The sequence below is a fragment of the Salvia hispanica genome, chromosome 3, assembly GCF_029641045.1.
Source record: "Salvia hispanica isolate PSC_SH4W2 chromosome 3, Shi_PSC_v1, whole genome shotgun sequence".
Lineage (NCBI taxonomy): Eukaryota > Viridiplantae > Streptophyta > Magnoliopsida > Lamiales > Lamiaceae > Salvia > Salvia hispanica.
Genome location: NC_142694.1, coordinates 12660079 through 12688057, shown reverse-complemented (window position 1 = coordinate 12688057; position 27979 = coordinate 12660079). Strand labels below are relative to the sequence as shown.

The window sequence follows — 27979 nt, the reverse complement described above, 5'->3', positions numbered from 1 at the left end:
TGGAGAAATGATTAAAAAAAACACTTTAATAATTAATAATTTAAGAAAAAGAAACACTGTATTTAATGCCATGCTGTGCAATTTACAGGTTATTTTTTCTAACCTAAATGTAATATTTCATATTTCCTTCAAGCAAAATTATCTGAACTCCAACTTTACCATCTTTCTGAAACTACAAAATGAGCAATCTAGCAGCGCTGCACCTGCAAACAACCAAGGTGAAAAATATAAGTCTTAAATAAAAGCAATCAGAAAGCTGGGCACAACAGGAATTGAGCTTCAAATAGAAGAGAATAAATGGCTCACCAAATTCTATCGAAGAAGCATAAGAGGTTTTTTTTGGGTTCATATCCCATTGCAGCAGGTAATGTGGTCAGCTTCTTCGATCTGCTAAAATGTACAGATGATCAACTAGAAAGCATGAATGAGACTCTCCACAGAAAAACAAGGCATCTGACCGAAGTCCTATCGACATCTAATCGAAAAGAAGGCATTTCCTCCAGATTGCCTCTCCAATTGCTCTACTCGGAGTCTGAATCAATAGAAAGATATAGTCTTGGTCTTACAGATCGCCGTTGGCGAGGAAATGAAAAGGGACTATCTGTTCTTTCCCTACTCGTCTTACCGGTCCTGTTGCCATCCATACCAAGCATAAAAGTTGCTGTCAACCAAGAAACGGAAATAAGTAAATATACAGAAGGATTATATCAATAACAACTCATCAAATATTACATTCAACTGAGTTTTAGCAGTAGCAATCTGGTGTCTCTGTTCCACAATCATTCTCCCTTAAGGAAGTTACACACGGTCGAAACAACTAATCTCTTAAATGAAGATTCGATTTTCTGATGATTAAAGAATAGAGGTAACCTAGAAGTACTCATCTTTTATACATTTTTGAGGGGATGGGAAAGGGGAATTTAGAAATAAGATAGCAGTAGTGTTACCATGATCTGCTAACACATCCAAGTTACCATCTTTCGGTTGTAATTGATTGGATGAACTCAAGCCATTTGCTGTTGTAGGCTGACCCCGACCCCCTCCACCACCATCACCAAGCCTGAGAGAAATCCAGTCCTCAGTACGAATGCCATTTGATGCATCAGGATGATCTCTCAAATCAGTCTGCATAGCTGGAGCATCATCAGAATGCCTTGCAGAAAGAAATATTTGAAGTGAGCGGTGGTCCTTGCCATTATGCGCCAAATCATTGTCTACTAAACCACCATCAACATCAGTAAGTTGAGCATCAGAATCAGGGATGAGTGCAGCAGATCCCATAGAAGTCTCCGGAGGCAAATTATAGCCACTAATAGAAGACTGGCCATTAAGAGTGACGTCTTCCATGTCAACTAAAGGATCAGAAATGCCAGCATCAGAGCCAAATAATTGAAAATTCCGGCCACCAGGTGGCAATGACCAAATATTACTCCCAAACTCGTCATCATTTGTATTGTAAGGATCGAGGCATGAATTTACACCATTAGAAACAGCAGGATTTTCATAAAAAGAATCAGGAATCCCATGCTGTGAAGCTGGAAACTGAATGCTACTAGTAGCTGCCCCATTGCTCTTGTAAACATCCTTTGAGGGATTTAGTGGTTCAGTTTCTTCATCAGAATCACTAAGGACAATTACTTCAGCATCTCCACCTGGAGTAGCAGTGAATGGATCATTAAATACATGTGGAGATTCAAACCCTGGGGGCATGGACTCATATTCAGTAACATTCACTGCAGTAAAGACAAGGTTTCCCTCATCATCCTGATTAACACTGCCATCTTCACCATCTCTGTCGCTACCGGTGGCACTACTGCTCATAGGAATTATAATTTCACCATTATTCTTGGAGTTTTGTTGAAGTCTATTTGCAGGCGAGACACCTCGTGCATTATCAGTTTTGTTAACTTCCCAGCAACCATTCCGGTTCTTTCTAATTCCTATTTTTAGAGCACCATGACCATCAGAACCGTTCTCCTGTTTAACAGATTTAAGTTCTCCTTTTGGCTTTGATTCTGCTTCAGTTGACGAACAGATGGTGCCATCAGGTAAATGCCACAGCCCAAGCTCCCCAATAGTTCTACGATCGCCCTCTGCCTTAGCACGCCAAGAGCCGTCAGGCTTTACCTCAATATCAGCCACATCTTCTCCAGCATCCCGCATCTGTAATACATAATGAAGGGAGCATAATATAAATCAAGAAAAGCAGAAGATATAATACATCAATCAGTCAATGTACAGAGCAGTACCTTGTGTGATATCCGATTGAAATAAGGATCTATGATGATTTTCTCCCAAGAATAGTTCTTCAGGCAAATGGGACATTGCCACTGCATTTCCAGACAGCAGTGAAGAACATAAGAAACAGAGTCATGGAAGGACTTAAAATGAAGTTTCAGTGTAATTAACTTATGATGGAGAACAACTTGTTCTTGTCCATTCAGTACACAGCGAGAACAGGCATTTAGGAAATATACAAACTAATTACCTTCCTAGAGCGTTGGTTCATCTCCACGAATACTTCCAGATCAAAACAGCCCATGTGAGCACAAGGCTTAAACCTTCCAGCGATCTTCATTCTCATGCCACTCATCTGAATAATACAGTCATCAGATTAGAGGCTATTCAGATTCAATATAATTGGAGTAACCTTTAACAAAGAAACAAGGCTGCATACTATGCGACAATCTCACCCACATAATACAAACAGCATATGATGAAATATAGTTTTGAAAAGTATAGAAAGTAATTATAAGAATTCCATAGCATTAAAATAAACTAATTGGATAATAACAAGAAGATAAATTTTTTGATGAGTTTCAGTGATAAACTAAATCTTTGGGAAAGCATATACTGAGATGTTTCAGAAGTAAATGGTTTGCAACTACAGATATAGACGTTGTAAAATAAACCCAAAATTCCATAGAAGTAGAGAAGTACACTATGATCAAAAAATGCATCAATATCATACTAGATCTGCTCATGGGAAGAAGACGACAGAGATATCTTGTTCTCAAGAAAATTATGCCAATCAGGTCAAGAATTTAGGATAACATTACTCACAGGACAGCGGAGATTGACAGGAACAAAATCAGAAACAACTTCAATGTCACTGTCACTATCAGCGTTTTCTGTGGCAGCTCCCCCACCAACACATTTACAAACACGAACTAGTGCATCCTCAAAACGCTCACCTTCGTCCTCTTTTGGGATCAAATTAAGAATCTAGAGAAACGCCGGCAAAAGTTCACTTTTAAGTCCAGGTTAATAAAAACTGAAACAAATGTACACTGCCAATAAGTTCCACAAACTTCTGATTAACAGTACAACAGAAACCAAGATCAAGTCCCTCATATCTTTAGATGGCAAACTCAAGAAGATGACCTAATTATCAGAACGAAAATGAATATTTTGGCAAGCAAAGAAACTGAGACAATACAAGCTAAACATCAATAATGAGTACAGTACCCCAAACACAGACACACAGAAGTTTAATGACACAATTAGAATGACACCTTGCTATATACATCAACATAAAGAGGAACTGCTAAGGCCTAAGAGTTTTACAAAAGGGGCCATGAGTACACTAGAAAGCCTGGTCCTATGAAACAGGGTGAGATCATATCCATACAGCATGATTCAGAAACATATTATCGGCGCATTATTTTAAGCTAATTAAAATATTCAAGTTTACCAAACCACATGAGTATATAGCAAGAGACATTTCAAAATATACACCAAAATAAAATTTTAGGAGAATCATTCAACCTGATGCAAAGTCCTTCGCTTTACAATTCTAACTCCCACACAGAAAATGCGAGCATCACATCCTGTTAAGGAAATTTTATTAATTCCATCTCTGGTGCATGTTGTAATCTGACAAAACAACAAGATACACAGTAAGGTATATGTAAACAACAATACAGAATATCTAGTCAAAATGAATGAACGACATAACTGGGGCTACTGATTTCCCCCACAAAACACCAGCTTCCACATAAAATAAACATAACTCCTTAACAATTAACGGTTTTCTAATTTGACAGTTCATACATACATGGTACACCAAAAAAAAAGATGGCAATGTGAAGAGAAACTCACAAGAGGTCCATCATCTCGACCATTTGCTCCGAGAAGTTGAGAACCGGGTCTGTTTATTGCCCTTACTGGTATACCTATAAGGTTAATAAAACAAAATTGTTCCCTTTGTGAGCAAGTGCAATACTATGTCCTTTATCGTTCACATCAAAGTAAACAAAAGAGAAATGGAATGCCTACAGAAAAATCAAAATGTATGCTAGCAACCCTCCTCCCAAACAAGAAGGTTATAATAATATCATACTTTGGACATGGATGAATAGGCAAGTCCTGATTTTGAAATGTACTAAAGCACAACAACAAATTAGAATCAGATGAGCATCTCTATACTTAGCTGCAACGAAAGAGCACTTAGAAACAGTTTCGGAAAAGTTGAAGAAGTTAGCTTATAATCTAATAGACTCACAAAATTGAGTATTGTAAGAGGATATCATACCATTCACTTGCAAATCTGCATATCGTGGCCACTGCATCCTATATGTGACCTGGTCATTGAGTAGCATGCACCATGCCTAGGTGGAAAACAATCATAATCATGTACAAGATTAGCATATACCAAAATAACAGTTACAACGCATACAATTTTCCTATTACATTAAGTGATCACCAACCTGAAGATCAAATTCTTGTTTCAACAACAAGTCCTTGTCTGCCCTAGTCAGTTGAAACGTTTTCTCGATGCTCAGAGCAGGATTAGAGCTGCAGGCCACAAATGTGCAGAAATGCAGCCACAAATTAAACTAACTCAATGAAACAAAACATACATAAACAAGAAAACCTCAGAAACAAATAAATAGAAAGTCGGCATGGTAAGCATCTTGACAGACCACAAATTTAATTGCCAGAATTTATAATCCCACTTCTCAAAACATGGATATATCGAGAGAGTGCAACAGTGATTCAGGAAAAGTTTAACTAGGCTGCAACGCAATACGCCAAATCTTGAATTTGAACTAAAATTAAATGTATTATATGCAACAGAAGACACAATCAGCATTCCATGGTACACTGTATTCATACCGTACTGGTACATGCACCACAACAAACAAAGATCTGAAGACATTGAAAAGCTAGAACAAAGAATATAGTTGCACATCTAACATACTAGATTGCTGAATATCATCTTTTAAAGTAAATTATATCACTTGTAAAGCACTCGAATCGCACAAATACTCAGGTTCAGCTATTAGAGTGTGACATATTGCTCTCATACATGTGAACCTTACAGAATGTTAATAATAGAAGGATATCCGATCGACATACCCATCTGCTTGAACATTTGTGACATTCAATTTCCCAGGAAGCAGAGGATGTGCCATTGACACCAAGAAGCTGCATATTTCAGCACAACGATTACTATCAGGCATCAAGCATTCTTCTAAATTGATTCCAATTACAAATGAAACCAATCATTTCATATCAAGTATAAAACGTTGGAGCATGTCAATTGGGTACGGTGTTTCACATAAATTAAAACACTGATAAATAATTTAAGGGCCCAGAAGTACATAGAACCATACATATTTTTGAGTTTAGCATATCGGATAATAACCCAACAAGTATCCAACATTGGCCAAGCTCTTAGTTATATAATGAGAGATCTTCACAAATTAAAGTTACTTGAAAATAAATTGGCATATACTTTCAGCTGAGTGTAAATACATTGGCATGACAGTAAAAAAGTTCTGTAAATGGGAGAAAAGTTGGAAGCTTGAACCAGATCTCAGGTTATAAGACAAGCAACTGCTTGTGGGTTGTGACAGTGTTCATATGCACGAGATAGAAATTCCAAGCATGGATAAACATACAACCAAAGCATCTCAAGAATTCTACTAGTATCCTGCCTTTTTATGTTCAGTTCATTAAAAAGTTTATCTACAAATTACTGCAGGCAATAAAAAGAATAGAAAAAGGCAGATTGTGAAGGAAGTAGATAAGAAAGGTTTACTTCTGGAAATGACACAATTTGTATTGATTGAAACAAAATAAAGGTTAAAAGTAAAATAGGTTAACGAATAATAAGGTAATCAAATGGTGAATATAATGCCTATGAGAATCAACAAGCTCCAACAAGAACAATAAAGGTGGCATTTTTTACTCACGGGTCAGCTCGACTCAGCCTACATATTTCACAGTAAAATGTCTCTGGAGGACTAGGTAGAACACCATCCATTGGTTTCTCAGGAATCAACACACATGCTATATGCTGCCATACATTACACCTTGGATCTTCACACTGCACCAATATGTACATAAAATTATTTAGAATGTTCACTAGCAAGTAAAAGCAAGTTGGATCCTGAAACTTAATAAGTGGAGTACTAAATAATAACACGTCAGAATATAATCCAACAGTTAAATTTTTCATTAGCCTCGTTAGGAATATCATGAACTTTCGTCATTTTATAATCAATGGTTCAAGTTTTAACATACTTTATTCAAACCAAAAGTATAACAAACATTATGAATACCAACTTGCTTAAAACCGTGCCGGGCCCGGGTCAAATGGTGACAAATTATTAGGGACAAAAGGAGTATAACAAACATTATGAATACCAACTTGCTTAAGGAGGACCAAGTCAAACGCACTTGGTGAAATTTGTGCCCTCTGGTACCCCTTTAACAACTATCCTACCTTATTCCTACCATATCAAGATGAACAGAGTGTAGGAGCTCATGAACATCAAACTTCAGCACACTGTACATACCTTAATCATTGAATCAGTAGGCAATGTGCTTCCACAGATACAGCGTATCTTGTCCATGTGATGTGAATCTACTATCTCCTCTTTAGGTTTTACCTTTGTACCATCTGAAATGCCTTTTGATTTTGATGCCAGGTCAGGTGCCCCAGATATTTGCATTTTTCTGAATATATAAAAAGGATAATGGGCATAAAATCAGGTCCAACCAATGAGTACTCCTCCCTACTTTTAAAGAAATATTTTATCTCAAAGTTGCAGTTTTTTCCTCATTGTTGTCACTTAACAATTTTTAACCCACCACCTCAAGTAAGTTTCTTCTGCTTTCTTTAAACGTTTCTATAGGATTAAGTACTATAGCTCTGAAATCTAAATGGGACATAAATTTGTAAGAGTGAATGAAGAAAAACCGAACAACTGTCTGCTCCTTGACAACATAGCAGACAGCATGAGAAAAAAGGACATAGTAAGTAGATAATAAAAGATATCCAAGACAAAAAGGCAGTAAGTCCATGATTTAAATTTTATATTATACCTGTAAGTGTCGTCAACGAGCTTTGCCACTTCATCCTTTCCAACAGCATTCTTCTTGGCCCAGGTTCCAGAAACTGTTACAAATAAATAATAGAATTCATTTCTCCAACGCTTTGTATTCATCAGATATTATGTCAGAAAAATGAGGTTTACAATTCTAGTAGTAATCCTCACGTTTCTTCATAAGTACTGTTTGACATGCCATCACATATTTGTCTGTAGATGGATTATTCATTTAATCCAATTATCACCATATTTACTTTATTACTTAGCAACAATGAGATTAGAGCTTCATATCAGATTATTTTGGGTAAGAGCACAAAAACTTTGTCAAGAACTTTCGAGTACTTTCTCAAGTATTTTGAATGAAAAGTACTTTGACGCATAATTTTCATTGGACCAATGCAAATTGAGTTTGCTTAATTTTATAAGACATTCCGACAGAAAGTGAATAGTTGCCCTCATTCAACAGATTTGTTAAAGTAACAGAGAGATCGCATAGTCAATTACCTCGATCATCGGAGAGAATGGCAATTATTCGGTCAACAAGGTCCTGTGCCAATTGAATACAAAAAAAAGATTCAAAATGTTGTTGGACTTAGAATATTCAGAAGCAGGAAATAAAACATTTACGGGATAATAGAAAGTAATAGTACTCCACAATACTAAAGAGCAAATGAGCAATAAGTCATCAAGCCTCTGAGTTATTGGAAACTAAAACATGCAGGATAACAACCCAATTATACAAGTAGGTTTCCATCTGTGAACAACATAGATATTTTACAGTCTTAATTTCCAACTAACTGCTCCCAGGCTCGAGCCCACAAGTACACAAAAGAAAGAGGAGACTAGGAGTCTAGAACTGAGTGGAAGTAAATGCCAATCAATAGCAATATATAAACATCTTACTTGTTTCTTTCCCTGCTTAGAAAGTCCGAGTTGTGTAAGGACATCCTTAAGCTCCTTAATCCGAAAATACGCTAATTTGTCCTGTGAAACACGATTATTGAGTTTTTTCTCAAAATAATAGTACGTACTAGCTGAGAAACATAAATAAACCATTTCTTAAACCCAGGGGCTATCAAAACAGGACCAACACAAGCAAACAAAAAAGTTTACAAAGAAACATGAGAATTCCCTCTTAATAAGAACAGTAAGTTAGAAACACAAAAGATGGTATCAACAAACTGTTATGATGCATATAAAATCTCCCCAGCTAAAGGGGGTATTATACATTACAAATGACCTACTATACTTATTGTTATGATGAGATATTAAGCACACACCATACAACACCTTTTTACATATCAATCTCGACCAAATTTGTCCTTCATTAGTTAAATAATTCACAATTATCAAGAAAAATTAATTCAATGAATATTACCACTATCTAATCTAATCAAACACATATGCATTAATCTTTTAGTCTAACTTCAAGCTTTTGTGATAATGCATCCTTGCTTTTGGTCTCCTTGTCAGAGCATATTAGTTCTTAAAACTTAACATTCCCTCCTCGTTACTCATCAAGAACAGCATATTCATGTGTGTGTCACTAGCACCTCATACACTTATGATGTGTCTACATGCATATGCTCATTGACCTTCTTCTTAAATGTATTGAATTAAAATAAGTAATGGACTTCCAAAAACTAGGAGAAAAATGCCTCACATTTGCAAAAAGAATAATGTGGGGTTGTCATACACAGCTTCACTCGAGGCTTCTGCCCCTCGTAGCTAGAAAACAGCAACAAACCCTAATAACAATCAACTGATCAAGTTGCCCTTTCTAAGAGTAAATTTGAACCAGAAAGAAAGTATGCACGAACTAGGGATATTTCTCCTAGAATGAGCATAGGGTAAAGGGTTAAGGGTAAGTGGAGGACAACAGAACAGGTGAGAGACAAAATGAACAAAAATAATTTTACAATCAAAGGAATCAGGGGAGAGCGGAGATGTCACATTTATTCGACCTTTTATTGGAATTCAAATGACTTCTTATTTACCTTAGAACATATACTCATTTGGTTGTTATTTTGAAACCAAAAGAAACTGCAGAAAATAAACTTTAGTAAAAGCTTCGCGAATAAACTAATTCGCATAAGGACAGAAATATGATATGGATACCGACAAATTTCAGATTGCTTATGTGATCCCTCAAATAAGGTAGCGAATTAATTTTATGTACAGATATATTGGCTTTTAATTTATGAGACTAGCTTCCAAACAGAAACTAAATCCAAAAATACCAAACAAATTTCTCTCCGTCACCATTCTCTAAGTGATAAGCTATGGAATCATGAACTTACAAATTTCTTAATGCTGCCACAAAGAATAAAGAAATATGTATATCCTACATATCCAAAACTGGAAACCGCCATCAGATGTATACAAAATCCCATTCTCCCCCTTCGAGAAAAAAAGTAAGGGGGATAGAACCTCAAAATCACTTCTCATCAAAATTAATTATTTTCTCTTACCAGAACAATATATCTCCTTAACAACTCCTACTCTCCAGCATTACAGCAATGAAAATATGCAATGCAGGATAAGGACCTGAATGCAATTTTAGCAAACATAACCACAAGGATATCACAACAGTTCATTTCTTAATCACCAAAATTCTAATTCTCATGTATCTTGCCTCATAAAGGCAAAGCTTCAATCTAAACCCAATCCTATGTCTCTACTAGCTTCTGTATCATGCGGCACATTCAAATAACACTGATCGTATTCAGCACTTAATTGATATCACTAGTTTCCAGATTACACAAGTCTGTGGCACACAGTACAATATCAGAAAGACACAACCCAAATAGTGCAACTTGCTAATAATTCCTACTATAAGCCTCTAACAAAATGGCCTAGGTTAAGTGTTAACAATTACTTGCATGACATCTTCAGAGTAGTAATCAAAATGAAAACACAGCCGCAAAACTGATAATTGAAACAACAAGTAAAGAATCTGTATGTTGAACACAATTCTACAAGCAAATAAGCTCCTAATCAGACTAATATTACCTTGCAGCTAGCCACCACGTCCATTCTCTTCACTCCCAAAAATCACTCCAACCCACAGCCGAACTCACAGAAACAACACCAAACGATCAGATAAAGCTGCCGAGCCACGCGTCTTCTTCAATTAGCCATCGGAATCCAGACCCCCTCACATCATCAGCCAATTCGCTTCAGCAAAACAATAATATAAATAGGCAGGCACAACTCAGCCAGCACACGGTATTAAATTAGAAGAGACAAAAAACTTACAAAAAAAAGTGATGAATTTGATACAAGAAAATGCATCAACAAAACCAGCGGCGCAATTAGGGCGGAAAGTGATTAAGGGCAGCGAGGGAACTAAACAGCGGCTCGTCGTGTTGCCCGAATCTCTCGCTATAATCCACACACTGCAAGGTGTTGTGTGTGTTTGATTTTGCCCCAAAAGAAAGCAGCCGGAAAAGAGAGAAAAACAACCTACCAAATTTCCGGACGTATCATCGGTGTATTGAATCCGGTTTATTCACTGCGAATACGTCCGGGTTCTGCTTCGCTATTTCACGGTCCAAGCCACCAGTATTTTTTACGAGTATTTTCTTGACTAATTTCTATGCATTTTAATTTTTTAAAGTGAAGACTATGACTAGGAAAACACAATTTTCACATATTTCACGATTTTAACATTATTTTGAAAACATTTTGATCAATAATTAGCGTTAATTCAAGTGCATTAGTATAAAAAATTTAGGATTATAATTTTGATAATAAATTAAAATTTTGTAAATATTATATTAAATTGAAAAAAGAGGGAAAATCGTGTATCGTTTGATGTTTATCTAATAATGTATTCCTTGTCGATTATCACATAATCTTATGAGCTACAGTAGTAGTATTTCCTTGCATGGGGAGTATTATAATTGAATAATTCCACTATGGTGATTGGCATACAAATTAAAATGGTGTATAGCATGTGCCATCTTTAACCGGACGAAAATTGAACTTTGTGAATCAACATTCAATCATCAATTCTCCATTTTATCCCTCTTGCGGAATTTAAATTAAGTAGTAGTACTTCCTAAATGGTGCAAGCATCATGATGCAAATGACGTCATTTTAATTTGTTAACCGGGCATAAGATTTGTCAATTGTCGCATTATCATCGATTTCACAAAATATTAGGAATTGTTCGAAAAAGGACGTCATATTAGTTTGTTAACCGTTGCATAAGATTTGTCAATTGTCGCATTATCATCGATCTCACCAAAATTATGAATTGTCTAAAAAATGACGCCATATTAGTTCGTTAACCATTGCATGAAACTTGTCGATTGTCGTATTATCATCGATTTCACCAACATTAGGAATTGTCCCAAGAATGACGTCATATTAGTTGGTTAACCGTTGCATAAGAATTGTCAATTGTCGCATTATCATCGATTTCACCAAAATTATGATTTGTCTAGAAAATGACGCCATATTAGCTTGTTAACCGTTGCATAAAATTTGTCAATTGTCGCATTATCATCGATTTCACCAACATTAGGAATTGTCCCAAGAATGACGGCATATTAGTTTGTTAATCGTCGCATAAGATTTGTTAATTGTCGCATTATCATCGATTTCACCCAAATTAAGAATTGTCAAAAAAATGACGTCATATTAATTTGTTAACAGTCGCATAAGATTTGTCAATTGCCACATATCCCCGATTTCACCAAAATTAGGAATTGCCTCTGAGATTACGTCATTTTATTTTACTTTAATCATCACATAAGATTTGTTAATTGTCTCATCATCACCGATTTAATTAAAAATTAGGATTTGTCCCAAAGAATACGTCATTTTTTAACCGTCACGTAAGATTTGTCAATTGCCACCGATTTCCCCAAAATTAGGCATTGTAGGATAATTTCAAACGTTATACTGTAGTACTTTTAAACTAAGTTAAAAATTTTACATAAATAACCGCAATTGCAACATCATAGTTTAAATGAAACATTACCCTCATTTTTTTTAGAGTGAATATGCGCCCAGTGCATACAGTCAAGTGACTCAAGACAATGTATCATGATTCATTTTACCCATATTTGTAGATTGTATGTTTGTCTGGAACGTACATTTATTATCCCTCTTTGTTAATCTTTCACCACATTTTTTTTTCTTTTTTTAAATTTGATGTTACTAGTACTCTCTCCATTCCAGAAAATTTGTTATTTATTTTTATTTTTATTCATCCCCAAAAATTTATCCCTTTGACTTTTAATATTTTTGGTAATGAACTCTACATTTCACTAATTTATTCTAATTTACATTTTATTAAATAAAACTAATATATAAAATAAAACACACATGCCACTAGTGGCAGATAGGGGGGCAGAAGGGCCGGTCGCCCCTCACCCGAAGGCCGAGAAGGTTGAATTGTACTAAGATTTTACCTGAAAAAGCCATGGTCATCCTCTCCGCAGGAAAAATTTTAGAGAGAAAAAGACTTGCTAGCTGAGCGGCAATGGAGAACGATCCAATATCATAAGATGACTTGAGATGACTTGAGATAATGAAGTTATTGGTATGCCGTATGCGCATGGACTTAATGAAGAATATGACATATGAGTGGGTTGGGTTGGGCCTAATAAGTTATTTGGCAAATTTGAGAAATTAGTGGACTGCAATTATTGTTACTAATGGACTCCACTTCTCAATAGAGTTATTTCATAAATATAATTTGTTACTAATGGTCAATGGACTCCACTTCTCGGTAGAGTTATTTCATAAATATAACTACCATACTTATTGCTAGATATTTGATTACTTCAATTCTTAAACAATAAATGAAATTTACACAATAAATATTATTATGAGCATCTATTAAATATATATGGGAAATTAGTCTCTAATATCATGAACTTTGCTCAGATTTTGTTTTTCCCCCAAACTTTCAAATTAGTACTATAAATCATGAACTCTCAGATTGGTTTGGTATTTCCCACGGCGGATCAAGTGTAAAATCCGGCTAATTTATATAGCATTTTGAATCCTATTTAGCGGCATTCTTATAAGTGGCATGTCATGTTGGCATACCTATTTGGAATATTAAACACAATACTACTTTTATTTGACAAAACAAAACTCTAAAAATAAAGAAAACAAAATAAATTTAATAAAAACACAAAGAATTTAATAGAAACACACATCTGTGACGCTACGCTACAAAAATTAAAACTCAAAACCTTGTTTCTCTCTTTCAAAAACGCTAGGAACACATTTTAGGGAATTCCTAAAAAAATCTTAGATTATCGGGGAAATACCAAACTAATCTGAAAGTTCATGATTTATGGTACTAAATTGAAAGTTCATGGAAAAAACCAAAATCTGAAAAAAGTTCATCATAATATTAGGGACCAATTTCCCAATTAGTTGATTATATCTTCAAGGCATCAATAGCGTTCATTTTATATAACTTTAAATTACTCATGTAAGTTATACCTTTGTAACAATTTTATTAGCTAGTTTCATAATCAAGTTAATTTTTCAAAAGAAAACTTTAGCAACCTTATTGTTCAATATTAGTTTTTGATAGAACCATAAATATTTGGAACAAAAACTAATATACTTAATGTGTATGACTATAAAGTTCTTTTGAGCAAAATATATTGAACCAATTTTAAACTTTAGACTATCGAATATATCAAATATAGTACTAAGAAAATTGATGATGATTATAGGTGAAGTTGTCGTTTATATGCACGAGAAGACGACAAATAACATTTTAAAGAACAAAATTTCACCCCCTTCAAGAAACATTTCCAGATCCGCCACCGCATGCTACTAACTTTTTCAACTCACTTTCTATTATAGTTCTTAAAATTCGTGTCAGGTCAAATGGTGATAAATTAATAGAGATGGAGGAAACAAGTATCTTTTCAGATTTTCTTTCGATGTGTCAATATGCAGTTATTTAATATTTCAGTTTTTGTAAATACCAAATGGTACATTTAAAAACTAAAGTTTAATTGTCTAATACAAATAGTAATAATCAACAATTTCGAAATAAAAAAACAAACTAGTATCACACCACAGATTAAGATATTTTAAAATATTAATTTTAGATAATAAATTAACTAAACTTGGATAATTATAATGAATTATAAAAATTTGAAAGTTTTGATTCGCAGTACATGAATTTAGATAATTTGAAATAACATCATTTCGTTAAGTTTTGAGAAGAATAAACTGAATTCCATATATCATACAAATTAAAAAAATATTACTCCTGTCTTAAAATCAATCGAAACTATTAACATCTCAAGAACTACTTTCTGTAAAAAAATTCATAATTGTGAATATATAAATTTTAAATCAATATCAAACTAATTCAAATCATCGTATTACTATTTTGATACTATTCAACACACTAAGTATGGCAACGGTGATGCTACACAGAAATCTCATCACATCATTGACCTTTGTCCACAACCTGCCCCTTTACTTCATTCTCTAATACAATTTGTCAGCGAGAGGAGCAAACACACACACACACACACATTCAACCACAATGAAAATAGAATAAATAATAAACTTGAAATTTTACAAAAAATCCTCACTTTCTTAAGATTGCACCAAACCTCTCGTGTAAACTTCACGGAAAAATTGCTTCACTACTAACGCCCTGAGGAAAAAAAAGACTATAATTAATGATTTTATATAATTTGCATACAAATATAAAACAACGCATTAAACAACATATCACACGATAACGAAAAAACCCACTATAAACTGAGGACATTGGTTTGGCTCCATGAGCGGTGGCTTCATAAACGTGAATGCAACGAACTTTGATGACCGAATAAGTTGTGGAAGGCTCTAGATCATTGAGCAAGGTGTGGAGATTGTTTCATGATATCGACCTTTCCTCATGTGGTATGAACAAAAATGTCAAACTTGAATTTGGTAAGGTGAGTAGGAATATGTAGATAGAAAACCTTCAAATGTCATATTTATAGGTCAAAAAATAACCATGAGATGATTTAAGTTCGAATTAAAGTCTATTAATTTGCACCTTTAAATATGGATAATAAGTTTAAAAAACTGAATAAATAGTTTAAAAATTGATTGATGGGTTGAAACTGTGTAGGGACACACGTTTTTCTTACTATGAATCTAATATTTTGATTTTTTTTTTCAATTCTCATAGAGAATTCATAAGAGTAATGAGTAACGGTAAAAGAATGATGAGTATTAATTTCTTGGTAGTTGAAAATTGTAAAACATAAATTGGGCACGTCGGTTTTAATTTGACGTCGGAGTACATTGGTTTAATAACCTTAAATATTTGTTACAATAGGCTACATATTAATACATTTAATAGATAATTCCTAACATATGTTAGGTTATACTAAAATATAAGGATCCTATTTCAAATCATTTTCACTCATTTATCACCAAAATTCTTTTCGCTTTCCCTTCTTTATCAAAAAAACTCTACAAAACTTTTCACTATCTCTAAATGAAAATAATAGGAAAAATCTTGAAAAAATTTAATACATAATGCTTATTATGTGGTAATTAGTACTCCATATAACAATCCATTGAATATTATTATAATACTATTAATACAATTATGACGGTTACAAATAAAGTGGAATTAAGTTAATTTAATATATTCTTTTAATTACATATATATTCCTAGCATAAAATGATTATTCAAAAGCTCCCAAAATTCATCTTTTATATAAGTATAGAAGTATAGATAGAAAATTTGGAATTGAAATATACTACTCCCTCCGTCCCAAGATAAGTGACTTGTATTCCTTTTTGGGGTGTCCCACTACAAGTGACCTATTTCCATTTTTATAAAAAGTCATCTCTCTTACTTTATTCTCCACCTACTTTATTCTCTCTTCTCTCCTCTACTTTTCCCTCTCTCATACTTTACTCTCTTCACTTTAATTTATTTAAATACCATTCCTTAAATCCCGTGCCCAAAAGAAGTAGGTCACTTATCTTGGGACGGAGGGAGTGCTAAATAACCTATACAGTATGCTAAACACACACAAACTCAATTTTTTCATAAATTATTTTTGTAACTAAAAAGTTAAATTTAACATCATTAGTGTACGATTAATTAGAATAGTACATTAGTACTTAGTACTTGCACGACTAGTTAACAACTTTGTAATTTGAGTATGCATGGACATATTATACTGTTTGTAGTCAGAATTAACTTTATTTTATCAAATTGCCCATTTGACTCAATTTTTTTATTTTTCTCTCTCGAATCCCAAGCTACATCTCACATCTGTAGTTATAATTGTTGTTTGAAAAAGATCTGACTAATAATCACATCTTTATCCACCCTAATCCAGAAACAACCTTTTTAATAAAAAAGGTAAAAAAAAATTAAGACAGTAATATCTCTTCTTCTATCTGACCGGTCAATTATTATTATGTCCCCAGAATGCTTTAAGTGTCTTTTTCCGAACGCAACCTTCTTTATTACGATCGAAGCAGCACCACCAACCCCAGTTCTATCACTTTTTATATGCATCCCTCCCTTGGTCAAATCCCAAACTTAATCTGCCTCCATATCCACAGCGTTCTCTCCCAACAAAGACTCAACAAATGCTCTCAGTCTCGAGCAGTTGTGGCCTTCCAATCTGTCTAAATGGGATTTCTCGTCCTCTTCCTTTCTCCCAAGAGTATGTCTCTCTGTCTCTCTAAAGAAAGCAAGGAGTGGTTTGTTTAATGTTGTTGGTTGACATGTTTCAGGTTGGAGGATCATGAAAGGAGGAGGGAGAGCATGAAAAGGAAGAAATTTCAAGAGTTTTTGCAGTTACATGAGATGATTACTAGAGAGGCTTCGGGCCATGGAAGCGACAACCGTGGAGGAGGTGTTATTAAAACTGAGTTTTATCCCTGCATTTCCCTACCCAGTACTGCAAAAGCTGCATAAGTTAGTTACTATGTTATAGGCTTCAGTTTTTCCTCTATTGTTGCTTTTCAATATGAATCTTATGAGATGGGAAATTCTACATTCGAATTTGGTTGCTCTAGATATCTTCTAGTTTCCCGTTTTTGTGGTAATTCATTCCATGTAAGCGAAAGAGAACAGCGAGGCCGGATGTTATAGAGAGTAATACATAGGAGTATTACAGTAGTGTTAACGGCACATAATTATTTTTGGCCCTAACAATTGCAAATGACCCAAGTATTGAGCTTATAATAATATGATTAGGTTCAGATGATTATTTATACACCTGATTCAAAATAACTATGATGTCGAAAATATTGAAGGGAAGGCAGCAATGGTTGAGTATTTCTATTTTCTACTAATGCGGATTCTCTATTACTACAAAATTGCTCTATGAATCATCAATGGTGCTCACTATACCGGCCGTGAGTGAAAGCATAGTAGGATGACTTAGAAATTAGAATGCTACACACGGAATCAGTAAAAAAAGACTACACTTTGGCATGGAACTTCTAATCCCCTCCCATCTACTAGAGTTTTGTCTGTAGTATTCCAAAGGCAGCCAGATTCATGTATTTCAAACAAATGGAAAAAATACTAACAAGATGTTGTGAATATTGTTGAATTCTCTGGGCCCAAGGTTGCCAAGTAGTACAAGATTCACATCAAGTTAATAACTTCCAAGTAACAGTCTCAAAGATGACTTACTCCACATATCTAAAACTGGTGACAACAACTAAATATACTAGTATCTATTAAGTTCATGTCAAGGCAGGGTAGAATACACCTTACTCAGCAACAGTCGTTCGAAGAGGCAAAGAACTTTCAATTTCCTTGGCCTCAGAGTTCTTCTCTGCAACAGCTTTTGACATCCCGAACATCTAAAAGACCATCAAGAGTGCCAAATAGATATTAGTACTAGTATATAACGAGAAGAGAAACCAAAAGTCTAGGAATCTAAATACTAGACCAAGACGTTAAGCTACCTTCTTGATTGTCTTTTGGAAACAAGTCTTGTGTTCGTCCATAGAAGCATGGATGAATTCATCAATGTGATCTTTCACATCCTCTAGGAAAGTTGCACTTTCACTCTTCTTCTTCCGACATGAAGCTGCAGCTGGCGTAGAAGCTATGGATGAGGGGTTCTCGGTTGGAGTCTTTCCAGTTGCCATTGAAGGTTATAACCTACATAACATTCAGTACCGCAGTGACAGCATCTCTTAGATTGCTTATACATCGAAAACAGAACACATAAGAGATACGGCGGAAAAACGAAATGAATGACTAACAAAATAATCAGCAATCATGAAATAAGAAGATGAATTTCAGTAATTTTAGTAGGAAGTATCAAAAACCATGATTGACCAAATTATTTATCAAACTTGTTTTGGATTATATACTTAAATCACCACATGGATAACTGTTCGAGCACAAGAATAGGAGCTTGAAATCGCATTCATGGCAAAACATAAACAAATAGAATGGCGATATGTCAATTACCTCACAACATAAACAAATTACCCCATAAAATAAAAGCAACTTCTAGAAAAAATTCTACATCTCAAACAAGGAAGACCTAACTTGTGTTAGGACACAGGCTGCTCGACAAAATGCCAGAGTGGTATTAAACACTCCAAACAGAAGCAATCGAAAAAACTGAACAACACGAAACGCGAAATCGAACTGATCACGAATGTAATCAAAGAATTGAAATAAAATCACATAAGAAAGAGAAATACTTGTAGACGATGAGAAATTCAGAAATAAATTTCAATTCCGATTTTTTACGAACCATACATTGTAGACTCATATTTACATGGGCTATGAGCCACATATGTATATACCAAAGCCCAAAGGCCCAGATGATAAATTTCACAAAGGAAGAGGCTTATTTTTTATAATAATGTTTTGTATTCTTATTATATTGTCAAAGTCGACGTGGGATATTTTAAGATACATAAGTGATTTTGTGAGTTTATGCAATTTTCTTAAATGCATGTTTTTAATGAAGGTGAACAGAGGTGAGGCATAATTTAAATTTAAATTTAAATAATACAAATAGATTAACATGATTGTTTTATAGTTTATAAATTGATTTTTATTTTATTTTATGAGATGTTGGCAAATAGTTTCAGCCTTGCTTGTTAATTTCTTTTCCATTTTTGAATTTCCTTTTCTATTTTCTTAGAATAATATTTCCACAAAATCCTTAATCCTAGATTCTATAAATATTAGCTGAGATTAATAGATTACAATTATTAAATATTTTTAGAAGTTTCTATATGGAGTAGGTATTAAATAACTAGTATATATAAAAAATAATTTAGCCAACATATTTACAACTATGAGTAAAGTTTCGTGGACTACATTGTACATGATAAATAATTAGATTATATGCAATAAATTTGTAAATAAGTATAGAGAATGATAAGGATAAAGATAAAAAAATTATGTTGAAAACATTGTCCCACATCGTTGATATCAACAGAGAAAGGAGAGAATAGACTATTATAAAAAGAAGAAAATAGAACAAGGATTTATCAATAATCCGTCAATGCATTAATTGGCTGTATCCTACTTCAAAACTCATGGAACAGCATAATTAAGTAAAAATTTTCAGTAATTTTCGGTTCCATCGGTTAATGGTTAACCGTTCGGTTCTAACCGAACTAACCGACTACTTCTCGGTGCCGGTTTCGGTTTTTGGTTGGGAACCGAAATATTGTCGGTTAACCGACTTGTCGGTTCGGTTACTAACTGAACCGACCGAATCCCAGCGCTATACCCTAAACAGTAGTAAAACCCAATCTTGCAGTGAAAATACCTCCAACCATACAATGCACCAAAAACCCATCCCAAATCGTCCATTTTTTTTTTGCGTTTTTGAATAGTGCTACCCAAAAATGGGGTAGAACTGTAGCAATCGCAAATTCCCTTTTCCAATTTCTGAAATTGCAATTTAAATCCTTTCTTGTCCATCTATTTCGAACAGAGCAATGAAACTTACCTGATTTATGGAGAATTCGACGGAGAAAGAGAAAATGGAAGAAAGAAACTTGGCCTATCTAATTAATGAAAATCTCATTTTGTAATATATTTTATAGTATAAATTATTAGTATTGATTTTTTTTTTCATAATTTGTGAATGTAATTCATATCTAGAAAAAACTTCTTCTTTAGTTCACGAACTCTATATATCATTTTAAGTTCGTAAGCTTTGAAAATATCATTTGAGGTCCGTCAACTATGAGTTAATATCTATCGAAATATTTTTTTACTATTTTTAAGTTTTTTTAGATGAAAATACCCTCAATACCTTGAAGCGTACAAATTTTTAATAAACTTATCATTTACTCATATTTTTAAAAATATTATATATTTTTGATGAATTTTTTAAATATAATTTGACCTTCAATATGGAGTATCACTTAATTTTGTGACATGAAAAAAAGTTTCTTCTTCAATGTCGACTCTTATTCTACTACATAGAGGTCACCACGGTTCAAGAACTGCCGGTTCCCGGTTCGGAACCGGCCCGCCATACCTTCCGGCGGTTCCGCTTGGACCGCCGGTTCAATTTTCGTTTTTTTTTAATTTATTCATTTATAGTACTAATTACAAATTACACCTTGTAGTCTTGTACTATTGAATAAAATAGAACGAGAATGACAATTGACAAATGGAGTAGAAGTGGTCAAGTGGATGACATTGGACAATTGGAATTTTATTGATACAAATTTGAACGATATGTCGATATTACAAATACAAATGTTGAAAATTGAAATTACAAAAGAGTCAAAAGACTTAAACAATAATAATTAATAAATGAATGATGAATGTAAATATACATAATGCGTGCTTGTTAGCTTGTATAACAATTTAAATAAAAAAACTTGAAGTAAAGAACAATAAATGTAAATAGATAGTAGGGGAGTGTTATATTGCTAACTCATAACTTAATTGCTAACTACAATTAAATAATAGTCATTAGATATTCAAATTATGGGCTTAGATCATTATTCCCTAAATGTCAATACGATCAACGAAAAACGTCAATAAGGTCATAGGATTAATTCCAAAAAATATCAATAGGGGTATTAATGTCAATTAACTACATGTTTAGTTATAACTAACTTTAAAAGAAATCCCAAAACTTTAAATTCATATAGCATATATCAAATTAAAGATAATTGCATAAGGATTCCAACGATATCCTACATGCATATGTTCCGACGTCAAAATTGGAAAAAAAATTCGAAATTTTTAAATTTTTTCGTACAAGCAGAAATGTCAACATACTATATAAAATATGTAATATAATACATGTAGAATGTCAATATAAGCAATGTGTTAACATTCTTAAAGCATTGTGTTGACATTCTCAAAGCATTGTGCTGATATTTTCGAAACACTACATTGACATTTTCATCCAAAACCCTAATTTGGAGTTTTTTTTAATCTTTTTTTATTTTATAAATAAAAACGAAATTACACGTGGCAAATTGTAGACCACACGTTTTCTAAAATCCTATGGTCTTAAATTAGTTGTAGTTAGCAATTAAATGATGGGTTAGCAATTGATCACTCCCCATAGATAGTATATATATAAATTGAGGATAGCTTTATCAATTCAACCTTAATTGTTGAGTTTAATTTAACCATCAACAATCATGGTAGAATTGTCAAAAGTCTCCCGGATTTTGTCTTATAGAGAAGTCTTCTTCACCGATTAGAGTATATACAAATACAATTATATAATTGTATTTGTATATTTTAAAGTTGAAACAATTGAAAAAAAAAGAAATAAAGGAAAAGGACTTGAGCCCAACTTAAATTTAATCCTTAATGCTCAATTACATTATGGAATCAAAGTCCACGTAGTTCTCTTACCTTACTTACCTATTCGGCAATCGGCGGTAGACCTCCCACTCCACCTCATTCTTGTTGTTGTTGTACTTGAGTGTTCCAATCTAGCTCTTGGTCTCTAATGTCAGCCGAACACCAATCGTCAAGTAACATGGCGGCTTCCATCAATTCCTTAAAAACTCGTGCCATAATTAAATGTGACTATAAATCTGGGACGGAGGGACTAATTAAATTGGTCTCAAAGTATAGATAATTGAAAACATACAGATAAATGATCAAAAAAGTTGGAAAAAGAACCGACTTTGATAACTTCACTATATATTTATGTAATCAGACGAAAGGAAGGGGAGAAGAGATAGAAAAGCCAGTGAATTAAGGAAAGAAAATTTGCGAATATAGACGCAGTTGTAATATACGCATGAGGGTGGTGGATATATAGAAGTAGAGTTTCATTTAAATTATATCGTAGTATCACTCTTTAATTTAATATAGATGTCTCATGTGCTTATTTGTTATGTGTTCAAATAAAGCGAATAATTGAATTATATGAAATGAAAAATATGATAGGTATATTTGATTGATGCAATTGATATATTTTATATGTAATTTTGAATTATATGAATCATATGATCAAAGAAAAGATTTGTGACGGTCTTGCCCTGGATCTGAAATACAAAGGAACCTTCGGGTTAAATCACAGAGGGACCTATGAGTCCAATCACAGAGGGACCTTCGGGTCAAATATAGAGGGACCTATGAGTCCAATTACAGAGGGACCTTCGGGTCAAATATAGAGGGACCTATGAGTCCAATTACAGAGGGACCTTCGGGTCATAAAGGAATCCCGGGCAGATACCAGACTTGATTTGTCACAGAATAATAAATGGAATAGAGAGGCATATGCATATGAATGGAAAGAGTGTATCAGATTATATGATGTATAGGTGATATGATTATATGTTGTCTGATATTAATGGTGGAATATGATATGGGTATGTGATTGGTGTAACAAATATGTTTTATATATATAATATTGGAATTATATGAGTCATATGATTAAAGAGGATCTGTGATTGTCTTGTCCTGGATCTGAAAATACAGAGGGACCTACGGGTCAAAAATAGAGGGACCTTCGGGTCAAATATAGAGGGACCTATGAGTCCAATTACAGAGGGACCTTCGGGTCATAGAGGAATCTCGGGCAGATACCGGGCTTGATCTGTCACAGAATAATAAAAAGGAACATGGAGCATATGCATATGAATATGAAATTGATTATTTATATGTTGTGTATTGATTTTGATGATATTTGCTGATAAAAAAAATGTGCTTGATGTTTGTGTAATGTGATATTAAAGGCAGAAATTTATATACGCTGAATGGTGGTTCATATACACCACTAATATTTTTACGGATAAAATATCAGGATGTTTTGTTTGACGTGATTTATACAAATTCCACACATTATCAGGTTGGCGGCTAACACAGTTTGGCAATATTTTCCTTGCATATAGATAAATGTGTAATATATAGAGTGATGAGAGTATAACTACAATTAAGAATGTTTTGAAATATGTACCAATAATGTTGGGTGAGTTTTGAACTCATCTGATATGTGCATTTTACGTGTTTTGACACGTGGATTTAGATTTTGCTTATCAGAAGAATATACGCCTGAGGGTTGTGGTGTGACAGTCGCATTTTTGAAACCTTTGAACAATTTAAACAAACTCATGCTTTGCAACATGCATGCGATAGATATAAATCAGCAACATGATAAGTTCTAAAAAAATCAATCAAATAATCTATATGCTCCAAAGTAGAGTTCAAACAATCATATGTGGAGTTCCATCTAGTAGACACATCAATTGAAAAATTTGTGTACCTTATTTTCTTTTGATGACAATATTTCTTCCAAGCCTTACCAATCTGAGGCTTCAAATGGATCAAATTTACGGCAATTCTAATAGGATCAACATGCTTTTGCCACAAAGAAAGAGCATCTTGTACACATAAATTTAAAATATGATAAATGCATCTTTGATGAAAATACTTACCATTTATAACCGGGGCACAAGCCGCAATTAAGTCGGCAATACTTGCAGTGTTAGCGGTTGCATTATCAAAACCAACAGAAAAGACTTTATTGCACAATCTATATTCATTCAAAACTTGAATAATTAAAGCAGCAAATGCGGGTGTGGTGTGTGGTGTAGGAAATTGTCTAAAATCAATCAAACGTTTGTGCAACGTCCAACTATTGTCCAAAAAATGACATGTAATGCCCATATAAGAATTTCTTTGAAAAGCATCAGTTCACACATCAAAGCAAATGTTTACTTTGTGACCCAAGGTGGACAAAAAACGTGTTACTTATCTTTGTTTATAAAAAATTTGTTTGTTGTTAGATCTTTAATGTGAAGTTGAGGGTATTCTTTTAGCAGCGACATTAAAAGCGGTTTGTATAGTGACTTCATATTTTTTGTCATCAAAAAAATTGAAAGGCAAATGCTTCATTGCAGCTCATCTAACCATAGCATCTTGAGTGACTTTATGATCATATTTAAAAAGAGGCGTACATGTTGTTTCAGACGCACCGGTCGGGAAGTTTAATTGGGTTTGGGATTTGGCAGTCCCATATTCGATCGGATGCTTTGCCTTCAAATGACGATGGAGAGTACCATAGCCCCCACCGGGACTAAAGGGGTAGAATTTATCGCAATAGTTACAATATGTGACAAATTCATTGGTCTCTTGTTGAGTGTTTGGATCTATTACTGGAACTTTTTTATAATGTTTAACAAAAATATCCGATTTCAACGCCTTCTTAGTGTAATATTCCTAACCCGAAATTTGCATCATTTTGCATATTGATATAGTTTTATTGATCATTTCATATTTATAATGTTAATGGCATATAATTATATTTATAGAAATGTGTGTAGGTGTATTTAAATACTAAATAATTAATTTAAGTATGTGTATGTTTATTTACGCATGTGTGTGCATGTGTACGATATAGTACTACCAATTATGTACGTACTTATATATATTAGTACATAGGAAATTATAGTAATCCTAAATCAATATAATATAAATAATAGTAGTAGCATTGCTTGAAATATAAATGTGTTAGTATGTACACGGTCCCTAGTTAATAGTGCCACTAATTTTATAGGACAAATGTCAAATAAATGGACTATATAGTATGCATATTGTTATTTATTTTAATATTTATAATTGATTCAGTACTTTATATAACCGCCTTTCCATGTTTATATATATACACCTAGAGTTAGTGAGTTGGAAAATAATAAAAAATAAAAAATTGGAAGAAAATTATAAAGGAAGGGAAATAAAACTAGAAGAGAGGGGCAGAGCTTTTAAATCAAGAGTCTGAATCACGACTTTGGTAAAATTGTCCGTCGAAATCAGGTATGTATAAATCACACTTTTAATTTTACATATTTTATGTGATTGATTGTTATGTGTTAAATTGAAGTGGATATTTGAATTATATGATGTGAGCCTAAAATGGTTATGTGTTATTTAATATTGATGGTGGAATATTGAATATGTGAGTGGTGCTATGGATATATTTTTATATAGCACTAGAATTATTTTCATCATTGAATTAAAGAGGATATGTGACAGTCTTGCCTTGGGTTCTACGGGTCATATTCAATGATAATGGACCTACGGATCAAAGAAAATGTGCAAAGAGGGGCCTTCGTGGAAAGGTCAAATCAAAGAGGGGCCTTCGTGGAAAGGTCAAATAATTAAAAGGGACCTTCGGGTCGTATACAATGGAAACCCCGGGGAGATACTAGGCTTGATCTAGCACATAATAATAAATAAGAACAGAGTGGCATATGCATATGTGTATGGAATTATTTTTAATATTTGTTGATTATTGTTATATATATTGGTTAAAGAATATGTTTGATTTTGGGATGTGGAATTAAAGGTAAGATTTATATGCACTGAGTTGTGGCTCATATAAACCACTAATATTTTTTAAGAATAAGATATCAATGATTCGTGGGTTGATGTGAGTTACAGTTATTATAAGGGTCGGCGGCTGACGCATTTTGGCAACCTTCTCCTCCTCATCATTTTTGCATGTAGATAAATGTGTAGTCTATAGAGTGGTGGGAGGGTCCCACTGCAGTTTAGAATGGTTTGAAATATTCAATTGATAAGTGTTGGGTTTTGAAATTATATAATATGTGCATTATATGTACTTGGCGCGTGGATTATTTATTTAAAATTTCTGAATTTATTTATAGTTAGTGCATACGTCATAAGGGTTAAGGTGTGACACTTAGTCTTACCCCGTCCGGTTTGAGTTTGAGGAGGAGTAACCGCTTCATCATTTTCACCAACTAGTCCGGCGCTCGTCGGAGGATATTGTTCAGATCCTCCACCTCCAGTTCTACCATTACCATCGTTGTCGTCGGATGATAAATTCACGTCATCATAAGAGTGATAAGACCCGTAACCTTCGCCAACGGAATGGCTAAGTAGCATGGCAGTCCTATGATCTTCTTCGGCCTACAAATATTATATAAAAACGGTATAAATAATGTATAGTACCAAAAACAAGAATATATTTATATATTATATATAGTTGTGAATTTAAAAAGAATTTGTAAAATTAATATTCGAACGACTTACTTGCAAACGCAAAATGGTTTGTCGGGAAACCTCATCCATAACCTCATGATGAGTAGGGCGCCTTGATTTCCGACGACCACTTTGATCTTGGTCTTGGGCAATTCCCTTGCCCCGATCACCACCACGACGAGATGAAGACATTTTGCAAATTGAAAAGTAGAGAGAGAGTATAACTAGAGTAGTGAGGGACGTATATGATATTATGATACATAATTGAACTAAATTATAAGAACAATTTGCACAATTATTATAGTAAACAACTTGAGCAATTAGAGAGAATGGAGATAGAGATGAGAGAAATTATGAGATTGAGAAGAGATTTCCTTGTTAACACAAGAATGGGGTGAGTAGAAGTGAAGGGGAGAGGGGGTATTTATAGGAGAAAAAAATCAGATTTAATAAATAAAAAAATTTTTGAATTTTGAAATCGGCCGGTTTACCGCCGGAACCGCCGGTTTTCTGCCGAAAACCGACGGTTCCGGCGGTAAACCGCCAATTTTCTGCCCGTTATGCACCGGTAGGCCTGCACCCCTACGCCTGAAAAAGCTGCCGGAACCGGCGGTTTCTGACCGGTTTCCGACCAAACTGCCGGTTTGGTCGCCGGTTTCTGGACCGTTCTGCACCCCTACGCCTGCCACCGCCTGTCGCCTGAAAAAGCTGCCAGAACCGCCGAACCTTGTCCCAGTTCCGAAATGTCGCCGCGGTTCTGGTTCACGGTTCCGAACCGCCGGTGACGGTTCCGGGCCGGTACAGCCGGGCCGATTCGGTTTGGTGACCTCTACTACTACACTTCCATTCAATTCAAAGTAAAACAATTTCTTAAAACCCACATCTGATCAAATTGAGACAAATTTTATTGGACATAGGGGTACTAAAATGATACTTTATTCTTAATTTAACGAAAATCTACGTCAAATAATATGGCCATAATTTAAATTTTGTTACCATATTAATTAATTTAAAGTTTTAATATTTTTGATTGCATAAAAAATCAAAGAATAATTCAAAAAACTAAAAAATAAAGTATATAAAAAATAAAAAATGAAAGAAAACTTTAATATTATATATAGTACTACACTACTACTAGTACATAAAAATTTCAATAAAAGTAATAAATGGAAAAAAAAAAGAGCAAATATAT

At 33.9% G+C, this 27979-nt stretch overlaps 2 protein-coding genes and 1 long non-coding RNA gene across 9 annotated transcripts; 1 reads left to right on the top strand and 2 right to left on the bottom strand.

The window, feature by feature from the left end:
- Nucleotides 1–8: 8 nt before the first annotated feature.
- Nucleotides 9–10822, bottom strand: LOC125213638 (E3 SUMO-protein ligase SIZ1-like). 3 transcript variants are annotated; one of them, XM_048114289.2, is made up of 19 exons: nucleotides 10599–10822; nucleotides 10353–10517; nucleotides 8244–8324; nucleotides 7845–7887; nucleotides 7336–7408; nucleotides 6807–6966; nucleotides 6201–6334; nucleotides 5362–5430; nucleotides 4710–4797; nucleotides 4535–4610; nucleotides 4102–4175; nucleotides 3769–3876; nucleotides 3064–3225; nucleotides 2489–2593; nucleotides 2250–2330; nucleotides 948–2163; nucleotides 626–661; nucleotides 307–532; nucleotides 9–203 (listed from the first exon to the last, which is right to left on the bottom strand). In XM_048114289.2, exons 2-18 carry the CDS (start codon nucleotides 10374–10376, stop codon nucleotides 522–524), a joined length of 2541 nt encoding a protein of 846 aa, XP_047970246.1. In that variant the 5' UTR covers nucleotides 10377–10517; nucleotides 10599–10822; the 3' UTR covers nucleotides 9–203; nucleotides 307–521. The 3 variants fall into 3 exon arrangements, with proteins under 3 accessions (XP_047970246.1, XP_047970239.1, XP_047970242.1); XM_048114282.2 differs by having other exon boundaries at nucleotides 307–661; nucleotides 10599–10821; XM_048114285.2 differs by having other exon boundaries at nucleotides 307–661; nucleotides 10353–10496; nucleotides 10599–10821.
- A 4637-nt stretch (nucleotides 10823–15459) lies between these two features.
- LOC125199209 (uncharacterized) lies at nucleotides 15460–17377 on the top strand. Its single transcript, XR_007172545.2, has 2 exons — nucleotides 15460–17023; nucleotides 17094–17377. It is a non-coding gene; the product is annotated as an uncharacterized LOC125199209 (long non-coding RNA).
- A 510-nt stretch (nucleotides 17378–17887) lies between these two features.
- Nucleotides 17888–20355, bottom strand: LOC125199208 (uncharacterized). 5 transcript variants are annotated; one of them, XM_089069345.1, is made up of 3 exons: nucleotides 20303–20355; nucleotides 18282–18480; nucleotides 17888–18176 (listed from the first exon to the last, which is right to left on the bottom strand). In XM_089069345.1, the coding sequence occupies exons 2-3, from the start codon at nucleotides 18465–18467 to the stop codon at nucleotides 18084–18086; spliced, it is 279 nt and encodes a 92-aa protein (XP_088925471.1). In that variant the 5' UTR covers nucleotides 18468–18480; nucleotides 20303–20355; the 3' UTR covers nucleotides 17888–18083. The 5 variants fall into 5 exon arrangements, with proteins under 5 accessions (XP_088925471.1, XP_088925470.1, XP_088925472.1 ...); XM_089069344.1 differs by lacking the exon at nucleotides 20303–20355 and adding an exon at nucleotides 19035–19144; XM_089069346.1 differs by lacking the exon at nucleotides 20303–20355 and adding an exon at nucleotides 19088–19136.
- Nucleotides 20356–27979: the final 7624 nt, after the last annotated feature.